This window comes from Crocodylus porosus, unplaced genomic scaffold, assembly GCF_001723895.1.
Source record: "Crocodylus porosus isolate Cpor-Errol unplaced genomic scaffold, CroPor_comp1, whole genome shotgun sequence".
Taxonomy (NCBI): Eukaryota; Metazoa; Chordata; order Crocodylia; family Crocodylidae; genus Crocodylus; species Crocodylus porosus.
The window spans coordinates 35,934,826-35,945,638 of NW_017728910.1; the positions used below are offsets into that span (position 1 = coordinate 35,934,826).

The 10,813-nt window shown below is 44.3% G+C and overlaps 1 protein-coding gene across 1 annotated transcript in view; it reads right to left on the reverse strand.

The window, feature by feature from the left end:
- The window catches only part of RHBDD1 (rhomboid domain containing 1), a 75,711-nt gene extending 71,289 nt beyond the window's left edge, over positions 1-4,422 (reverse strand). Inside the window, exons 1-2 of the mRNA XM_019533049.1 lie at positions 3,889-4,422; positions 2,205-2,337 (exon numbers count right to left, since the gene is read on the reverse strand). Coding sequence (XP_019388594.1) covers positions 2,205-2,337; positions 3,889-4,321 — 566 coding nt within the window. The 5' untranslated portion in view covers positions 4,322-4,422. The remainder of the gene's footprint in view (positions 1-2,204; positions 2,338-3,888) is intronic.
- Positions 4,423-10,813: the final 6,391 nt, after the last annotated feature.

Sequence of the window (10,813 nt, forward strand, 5' to 3'; positions counted from 1 at the left end):
CAGACTCTGCTTTCCAACAGCCCTGGCAGCAGTGGTTTCTGCTGGTTGCTGCTACCAGTTGTCACTGCTGCCAAACCCAGCCCTGCTGCCCAGGGCTGGCCCATCTTTCCTGCGCCCATTGGCGGGGCACCAGACAGAACAAGTAGATGGTGTCTCCATGGACACTAACCTGGGACCCCCATGGGTGGGTCGTGCTCCGCTGGGCAGGTGGGATGGGGCCATGGTGGTGCAGAGAGTAGCATCTAGGAGTGCAACAGGTAGGCAGGGCCAGAATCTCAGGGCAGTGACAGTGCCGGGCCATGCTGGAAGTGGATGGCAGATCTGCTCTGAGCCCCAACTCCATGCTGTCACCACCATACAATCCTGGCCGCAGACGCCATTCCCCACCCGCCTTACTTCCATATGCCACTCCCTGCTCTCAGATGCCGCTTCCTACCTGCCTGTAGCCCCATCACATCTGCCCAGCTGAATGCACCACACCCATAGGGGTTCTGGACCAGTCTCCAGGGAGACCCCACCCACCCACTCGGTCTAGCACCTGGTCTAATAACATATCACTTAGAGAGTTTTGGTGAGCTGTTGCAGGCTGGAAGGGAAGGGGAAGAAGGGGGAGGGCTGACATGGGCCCTTGTGGGGGGCCTGGCCTGCAACACCCTACCAGAACTCCCTAAGTGACCCTCCAGTCCAAATAATTGCCCACCCCTGAGTTCACTTGTTCTTGATTTTGGATTTTAGACTTGAACTTTTAACAGCCAGTGACAACATTTTAATAGAAACCTCTCTCTCTGTACCTGCTCTCTCTTAAAATTTCTCAGATTTTCTACATTGGCTAACATTTCAGTGAAAACTTCAGAGTTACAGTACTGTTCCAGTTTACCACAGGACCCTTTTTCTCCCTCAATAGGAATTAAAAAAAAAAAAAAAAACAAAAAAAAAACAGTCCAGTTATGTACAAGGTTGACTTACAATCAGAATAATAGGGTAGTACTGTAAGGAGTAAATGACTGCATGGCACCCTTAAGGCCAGCCAGCATTGGGTCATCTGCTCTACTGCTACCATGACAGAGGAGATGACTTTTGTGGTACCATTAGGTAGTCACCATCACTCTGCAAACAGTGGGGATCTCCTTGATTGGTGTCACTGGAGTGGAAGGTAAGCATTAATCCTCCATCATGAGGGTCAGGGCTCAAAAGCCTTAAAAAGCCTACCTTAGGTTGAAGCTTCCAAACACTTGCTACCCCTAAAGAGAACAAAAAGCTGAGAAGCCATAGGTTTGAGGCAGTTCATGTGGCAAGGTCACTGCAGAAGTCAAAGAGCCAGGAAACAGCCCACATGGCAAACTGGCAGAAGTTGACCTGATTTCCTGCAGGAACCTTGCCTGCGTTTCACTGAAAGTTGGTCAAAACTAATAATGAAACTTTTCGGATTAAATTAATTAGCATTTTTCAACAAAACAAAATTATATTGTCAGAATTTCCATACAACTACCCATTTTGTCCTCACACATTACTTAAAAATTAGGAGAAATTGAATTTTGAACCTCTAAAACCAGGGTGTTGTGAATCCCAGGTTTTAGCTCTGTCAGTGAAGTTTGTATCTAGAACTGCAACTCAAAACAGACTATATCTTTGTTGTAGTTTTTAATTTGTATTCAGTGGAAAAAGAAACATTTCTTAAAACTGACCCTGAAAACGTAGAATTGACTTAAATGCAGCACCAATTTAAAATGTAAATAATATGGTATAACCCTGGCAGTCTTTTGAGAATGAAGTCCAGCAGTCAATGTGGTGGTTTGTTAACTGAACCAAAAAAGCACATATAATAGCTTGACTGAGATATTGCGAAGGAGCTGGGATTGAGAGAGAACAGTTTTAAGGGGTAACAAAAGGATACTGTTTTCTCCTACAAGGGCCAGTTATAGCTCAGTTTTTCATTCAAGACGTGGGAAAGAGGTGTGGCGTCCCTAGTCCTTCCCAGTATCCTTAGTTAGCCTCTGCCAACATACTTGGTGAGAATCCCCACACACGGTGCCAATTTTTCCTATTTGAAAAATATCAAACTGTGGGGTGCTGCATGGAAAGACAAATTGCTGCCTTCAGTCCTGCTATATTTTGGATACTAGCCAACCAGACAGAATCAACACCTTGACAGAATGTTTACACCCAAAATCACTTTTATGAACTGTGAAGGATTTAACACATACCCTAGGGAACACAAATGAATTGCCACAAGCTCCAGCCAACAAGCATATTTACTGGATACAGGAATTCCCATGACATTGCTGACCCTTCCTGGATTATAATGGTTGTTCAGAACTTTCAAAGCAAATAGTACTCCTGAAAAGAATAAAACAAAATAATCACATCAAGAGTGAAATACCTGCAGCTCTGAAAGTGTTAAAAATTGAAGGAACTGAAAAACATAAAAAGAAGAGACTCATTTACAGTATGGTTACATTTAATATCATGCTATTTCTCCACAAAATTTCAAGCCTACATTTTTACTTCAAATATAGAAGATGCAGAATTTTATAATTGTAACATTTTTCCTCCAACAATGAAATCTTTTCAGTGTAGACTAAAATTTATATTTTAGTCTAGTATATCCTATCTTAAGTAATTTATAACATACCTGTTCACAATATGTATTTAATATTCAGAACAGCACAACAAATGAATAATGGAGCTAGCAATGATACTAGTGATCTAAGTTACTGACCTACCAATAAAACCCCTAGCACTTTGTACACATGCTTGTGCTGCTGCACCAGGCACTTTTAAAAGTGGAGGTGTTTTTGTTCTAAAGTGCACCACCACTATTTTCTGAAGGCTGATGTGCAGTTTACCACTTGTACAATTGCATGCAACACAGCACAGTGCACGTCAGCTTGCGCAGAGCAAACTTGATTAATTGAGCATGTGTACTCGATTAATCGAGTCTCTTCCAACCCACTGGATATCCACCACATCATGGGACAACAAGGTATTTGCATAAATGCCCCTAAGGCTTGAAAACAGAGGTGAATGAGTTTCGTGGAACTCAACAGAAGACTCAGGAATTCTGAATTCTTCAAGACTTGTATTACATATAATTTCAGGATCTCCAAGTTCCAGAAATAACTGCTAAGAGAAGCCATCCCGCAGCGATGAGTTAGAATTCTTTAGTCTTTACAATAGAATAAAAGATAAAGACGTACCACTTCACGTAATTTAGTTCAACTTTCACCAATAACAGTAATTCTGTTACTGCAAAAATAATGAGAACCCAAAACATTGTAACGGAAAGAAACAGAGTTAACTGGACTTGCTCAGCCCCTTCCTTCTTTCAGGTGAAAGCATGTGGACATCTAGGGAATAGGTGTGCCCTCAGCCACCACTGGCCCATGGAGTCTGACATAAGTGCATGGGGCACACACATACCACACGGATACCCAAAGTAGTTGAAGTATATGTACTTTTTTAACCACCATTAGAAAAAAAATAAAAAATAGTTCCACTTTTCATATTCCAAAACCATGGTGTTCAACCTACAGCTTGCAAGCCTGATCTAGCCCCCAGCATAACTGGATCTGGCTCACAGTATGAGGCACCAGTAGCAATCAACTCAGCCTGACATGTCCCCTTCCCTGCCCTGTACCATACCACTGATCCTCCACACAGGCCAAAGCTAAGTTCCCTTTCTCTCTACCTTCCCATCCCTACCTCTGACACTGGCTGCCACCTTCCTCCCCACTTCCCCACTACTGGACAGGTGTAGTGACCTGTGGTACAGCTGGGTTGCAAGCATTCAGCCCCTTGCTCTAAAAGGTTGAGCTCCACTACTCTAAAAGATACTATGGAACACATGTACCAGATACTAAGTTAACCTGCACTAATCAGATGCCTTACCTGAAAAACCTACAGCACAGTTCAAGTTGTACGATGGGTCATTCATAAATTCTCCAAGTGCAAATTCCAACACCATATACACAACTCCAATTAATACTGAAAATGTTGAAATGATATATGCAAACCATATGCTTCCAAGCTTTCGTTCCAACATTATCCCCTTCCAGAGCATGGAGACCATGTTAAAATATAAATGCCAATCATCTGCATGGTGTATTGGCGCAAGCAACAAACGCTGCCAGTCTTTTTGGTAATAACCCTCTTCTACACTGATACATGCTTTTATCAATGGCTTCAAAGGATTCAAAAAGAGAAAAATGTTCAATACTAGGGTCCCAAGTGTTACAGGTGGAATGTTAGTGAGCCCAATTTGAAAGATTTGAGAGAGTAGCATAATTAATCCCATATTTAATCCTCTCTGTCGTCGTTGCATAATTGCTTTTTATTCAGAAAAAATTAGGATTGTTTTAATTTCTAGTCTCTGGATTCCAACTGACACACAAGTTCAGTGTATTCTGAAAGAAAAAAAAAACAAATTTATATTAATTCCTATAGTTACTTACCAATTACAAGCAAATATGAAAATGGTGATTGAAACAACTTGTCAGATGTATATGGAATATTTGCAAAATCTGCAGAATTTATTCAGTTATATTTCTTGAATCCATCACAGTAAAGCCAAAAAAGTATGCCATCAAAAAAGATTTAAACAAACAAATTTATCATAAATACAAGATAAAATTCTGCATCCCTGTGAAAGGCCTAAATAAAATTACTTTGCACAAGTTATTTATACAGACACTGTAAGAAGAAAAAAGGGCTTGTAATTTGTACTGCTCCCTCTAATCAAGGCTTTGTTGCTCTACAAGATTAATGGATTTGATACCCATGTCTCTCACCAATTGGCTCTGGGAGAAGAGTGCATGGAGCAGTGCAGCCTCCTACCTGCTTTTCACTCCAAAGTCCCCAGTTTGCAGTGTCAAAAGGAGGCTTTACCGTACTGCTCCAGTCCCCCTGGGAACTGAAGGACTGGAACAACCCATGCTATCTTCAAACCAATATCATTCTGGTCTATGAAGATGCAAAAAGCAGAAGAGAGGGAGAAGTTGCAGACTGAATATCTGTACTGCTCCCTCTCCCAAAATCAGTTCTAACAGTGGAGGTTTTTCTGCTAGGATTGAACATTTGTACATAGCCTAAATAAAGTTGAGTGTTGCTCCAGTCCCCTTAGCTCCCAAAATTCAGGAGAAATAGAGTAGTTAAAACTGTTTCTTTTCCCCACACCTGCAGGTAAGAGTTTTATGTTGCAACTGTAAGAAAAGCAATATAATTTTTCTTATACTGATTAACCATCAGAGCCAGGAATGGAGACTGAAGCTGTCAAACTCTATTTTAACTTAAACTAACTGAAATAACTGCCATATTTACCAAAGTTCTTGTCTCAATATAAATTCTTTTTCCATTGTTTTAGAAAATAAATATGATGCAATAAGGTTGCTTATTTGGGGTTCGTTTAAACCGGTTCCCAACTGACTCAGATCTAAGCAACTCTAAGCTTGAACTCAGAATTGCACTAGGATCAGGGACGGCACTAGGGGGAAACCTGGGGGGAATATAGCCACCCCAAAATTTACCTTAGCCCCTCCTAGGCACCCCTCCCAGCGCCACTGCCTTCTCTGCCTACCCCACGCAGCTAAGCATGCTAAGGTGCCATGCTCCTGGCAGGAGTGGCACCAGCCTCTTCCCAGTGGTGGTAGGAGAGGCTAGGGCTGGTTTGGAGCGGGCAGGAATGGGGCAGGCTCAGCAGTGCAGAGCAGCACAGTGGAGGCAGCGCTGGGAGGGGTGGAGCCTCCCAGCCAGGTCAAACCCAGCCCCACACCACTAGGAAGAGGCAGGCATTGCCCCTGCTCCAGAGCCCTGGCATCACCTCCAAACCGCTTGCGGGTGCACATGCGCCTCAAAGCAGATAGTTAGGGAGGGGCCAGGGTTGCGCTACCTCAGGCCTCTCCCCCACTATCTGCTCTGAGGTGCATGTGAACTCACCAGAAGTATGGAGCCAAAGCCGGAGCACTTCTCAGTGGAGGGGCTGGGTTCAGAGCAGACAGGAGTGGGGTGGGCTCAGCTGTGCAGGGCAGGCAGGCAGGGATGGCAGCGCTGGGAGGGGTGGAGCCCCCCAGCCAGGCCCAGCATCCCCACCAGGAAGAGCCTAGAGCCACCCCTGCACGGAGAGGGGCAAGTCAGCTGAAGATTAGACTCTGTCATTGCTCTATGCAGCCATAACTCTAGAGAAATATTTTTTCCTTCATTCTGCTTTTCATAAACAAGGTATTATATTCTGTGCAGCACTGTATGCAAGAAAATATGGTATCTCCTTTTTCATTCCAGGAATTGAGTAGCCTTAGTTATGCAGATAAAAAAATCCCTAAATTGTTGGTGCCAAGCAAACTGTACCTATTCCCTGTCTGATTTTTCTTCAGTGTTAGGCCTGAAGCCTTTAGTTATTCTTGGCTGGAATATTATCCACTTCTCTCAAGCAACCAACTTCAATTCTCTTACATATCATGTTGGGCTGGATTCTACAGCTGTGGTGGCCCCAACCTGGCCCAGCCCCTCCACCTGGTGACTGTTGCACAGCCCGGGCTGCAGTCCCCCAGCACTGCAGGACAGGTTGGGGCCAGGGCCAGCTGGCTGGAGGGAGGGAAGGAAGCATGGGCTCTGTGCCACCCCCATCTGCACACTCAGCCCTCTGCCAGTCCCAGCAGGGCAAAGCTGCCCCGTCCTATCCTGCCCCAGCAGTGCTGGTGCCAGAGGCCACCTGCAGATGGTGGAGAGCAGAAAAGGGGCCGCCCATGGGGCCTCCTGGAAACAGTCCCAGGAAGCCACTGCCATCTGCACAGGGCCCCACACCCATCACATAGCCTCTGGCCCTGGCTTGGCAAGCGGTGAGGAGGTGCACACTGCCTGCCCCAGATGCCCGCAGCCAGGATGCCTGCTTGGGTCATGCTGCCCCGGCACCCCAGGGGGCCCGTGGACCTGTGCATTAATCCACCCCAGCTGTACTTCTTCCTTTGTGAGTCTACAAAAGACCAAGCATGCCTCCTAAAACTACATTATTGTTTAATTATAATACAAGACACAAAGCAGAGTAAGAAAAAGGGTTTTGAACAGTTCAGAGCAAATTATATGAACATAAGATTTTATCAGCCTCAAACCTAAATTCACATAAACTTTGTTAGGTTCCTCCACAGCAACTCCCTGAAAATCCCTCACATCTTGTAAGGAATTCCTACTTAAAATATAAAGTTCTTTTGATTTCATTTTGGTCCCCTGGCACTGGTCTTAGTTGTCAGACTAATTTTTTAACTTAGTTGGAACCGAGGAGAATATTCAAAGTTCTTCTTTCCTTCTTGACCGATTTCCTCCCAGTTCCCCCACTTGAAACTAAACCAAAATATTCACAGAAAACATCTCCAATTCCACCCATGGTATTCCTAAATGATTATAGAGAAGTTTTATGTCTATCACAGACAGCTAATGGAAGTTTCCCAGTCACAGGCTTTGGTTCTCATCATGAGGGACTTCAAATCACCCTGACATTTGCTGGGAGGGCCATACAGCCTAATTATGGCATCCACTCATCAGCAAGCGATGATGGATATTGCAGCTATTCTACTGACTGGTGATGCATTTTCTCCTGTGGCTATACAGACTAATATTAGAGACTTCCAGGTCCTGCCATGGTAATCACAGGTCTACATGGCATTAGGACAGGCCTTTTCCTTCAGTCACATTTCTGTTGTAATTCAAGTAACCATTTCTTGTCGTGATGTTTGACTCCATGATTGAGAAGGGAGTGTCACTTAGTCCTGTCTCCTGCTAAAGCCTCCCAAAGGTTTACGTTAATTCCAAAAGCTTTCATGTCCTGCTTGCAAACATCTTTCAAGCTCAAATTTTGGGGACCCTACTTTTCTCTTCCCACCTACAATTTGCCCATAGAGGATGTTCTTCAGGATGTGCCCATCTTCCATCCTGCAGAACTGGCCAAGCCAGCAAAGGTGCTGCTGTTTGAGTAGTGCAGTGATAGTTGGAAGGTTGGCTTTGGCAATGGCCTCTGTGTTGGCAATTCTGTCTTGTCACTTGATGTCAAGGATGCACCACAGGCAGTGTAGGTGGAAGCTGTTCAGCTTCTTTTCTTGATATACACATATTGACCATGTCTCACTGCTATACATAAGGACAGAGAAGACACATGCTTTGTAGACAAACAGCTTAGTTTTAATTATAAATGTTGTATTGTTCCAGATTCATTTGGAGAGCTTACTGAGAGTGGTAGCAACCTTTCCAATATGCACATTTACCCTTTCATTCAATGATAGGTTGTCACTCACTGTGAATCCAAGGTAGCAGAACTTGTTCACTGCCTCAAGAGGTATATTGTCAAGGCTGATAGATGGCGACTGGTGAACACTCTGTCTTAGGACCACAGTCTTCTTAATGTTGATAGTCAGGGCAAACATTCTGCAATCATGAGGCAATTCATGAGTATTTGTAGTTGGCTTTCTTCATGGGCAGTCAGTGCAGCATTGTCAGCAAAAAGGAGCTCCCTAATGAGTATGTGCCTCACTTTTAGATTGGCCTTTAGACGTGATAGATTGTAGAGTTTGCCATCTGATTTTAAGTGAAGGTACATGCGTTCCTCCAAGCTATCAAAAGTGTAATGGAGCAGCATAGAGAAGAAGATCCCGAAAAGTGTGTGCACCAGAACACAACCCTGCTTCACTCCACTATTCACCTCAAACCTGTCAGAGGTTAATCCATCAAACTGAACTGGGTCCTGCATGTTTCATGGAAGGAGAGCATCAGACTGAGTAATGTTCGGCAGCATCCAATATTTACCAGGACCTTGAACAAACCTGCTCTGCTGACTGTTTAAAGGCTTTTGTTACATCCAGGGCCTATCACGGGGGGGAGGGGGGAGCAAGGGGAGCATTTGGCTCAGGCCTCTCATTCATGGAGGGCCTCAGATTTAGACTTTTGACATTATCTCCAAACGAGGTTATACATACAGACACAGAGATACACTGACAGGATTGAAAGAAGACGACGTTCATCATACAACTTTAAAACTTGTGTCCCATTAATCGGTCCACACCACCTGTAGTGCACTATGAATTAATATTTTTTTAATATACCGGGAGCCTCAAAAAATGGAAGTGGCCCAGGCCTCTCTTGACCTCTGAGAGGGCCTAGTCACATCAACAAATACTACGTATAGTGACTTACTTTATTCTCTGCATTTTTCTGCAGTTGGCACAAGGAGAATATCATGTCCGCTGTTAAATCTCCCTGCTCTGAATCCATACTGTGTTGCAAGTTGTCACAAGTGTTTCAGAATGACTCTGGCAAAAAGTCTTGCCTGTGATGCTGAGGAAAGAGATGCCCCTGTAGTAGCTAGTCACCTTTACCTCCCTTGTTCCTTGTTCTTGTAGAGAGTGATGATGTTAGCATGATGTACGTCCTGGGGTACCTGACCTTCCTTCCAGTAGCACACTAGGAGTCAATTAAGATGTGGTACCAGGATAGCCTTCCCACACTTGAGACCTAAGCTAAGATGCTATCCTCCCCTGGTGCTTTTCCGCTTGCTAAAGAGTCTATGGCCTTGCTAAGTTCTTTGTCTGTAGGTTCTTTGTCTAGGTGTGCCAGTATACTTAGAGTTCAAAGTTGATTCAGTGTCTCTTCTCAAATATCTGTTTCATGGGAGTGAAGCTCTAAGTAATGTTTCACCCAACATGACATCGTGACAGCTGCTTGTTCTGATCAGTGATTTTTACTTTACCATCTAGAAACTTGAGGGCGGGAAGACTTTAGTGATAACTGGAGAAAGGGCTTTCTTCAGGCTATCATATATAACTTGCAGGTTTTCTGTATCTGAGGCAAGTTGTATCTCTTGACCTAAGCCAAAATTAATTTACAAAGCATTTGGCTGTTTTCTGTACCACTGCCCTGGCATGCTTGAAACTTTCTGTTAGATGCTGGTTGTATTTCTTGGCCTCAACAAGTGGCAGCATCTCTTCTGTGTGTGCCTCAAACCAGTCTTTATTTGACAATTTCTGTTCCCCAAATACTTCTGTGGTTGTTTCCTGTACAGCAGTAAACAGGCAATCCAGGGGCAGGAAGTCAGCAGGGATCACAGGATCCCAGCAAGATAAACATCCAAATGTGTCTTAAAGGCATTCAAAGTGGGTGCTTGAACCACCTCCAGAGGCAGTCTATTTCAAACCTTGGGGGCTTGGACAGTAAAGAAGTTCTTCCTTATGTCCAATCTGAATAGGTCGCAGCGGAGTTTGTGACCGTTCAATCTTGTCATCCCTTGGGGCGCTCTGGTAAACAGACATTCCCTCAGATCCTCATGAGCACTCCTGATAAACTTATAGGTGGCTACCAGATGGCCCAAGTCTGCACTTTTCCAGGCTGAAGTGTCCCATTGCTCTCAGCCTCATTATAATGTCTATTTTCCTGACCTCTGATCATGCGCGTGGCTCTCCTCTGCACTCCCTCAAGATTCTCCACATCCTTTTTGAATTGTGGAGATCAAAATTGGATGCAGTACTCCACTGTGGCCTCACCAAGGCCAAATATAATGGGAGAATGATGTCCCAGGATTTGCTTGAGAAGCATCTATGGATGCAAGCCAGCATTTTGCTTGCTTTACTAGCCACAGCATCACATTGAAGGCTCATGTTCATCTTGTGGTCAATCATGATCCCCAAGTCCCTTGCATCTGTAGTGCTAACCAATGTAGCACTGCCAAGCCTGTACACATGCTGCAGGTTTTTCCTCCCAAGGTGCAGAATCTTGCATTTTTCAGAGTTAAACACCATCAGGTTCCCATTCATCCATTTCATGAACCTGTCAAGATCTGCCT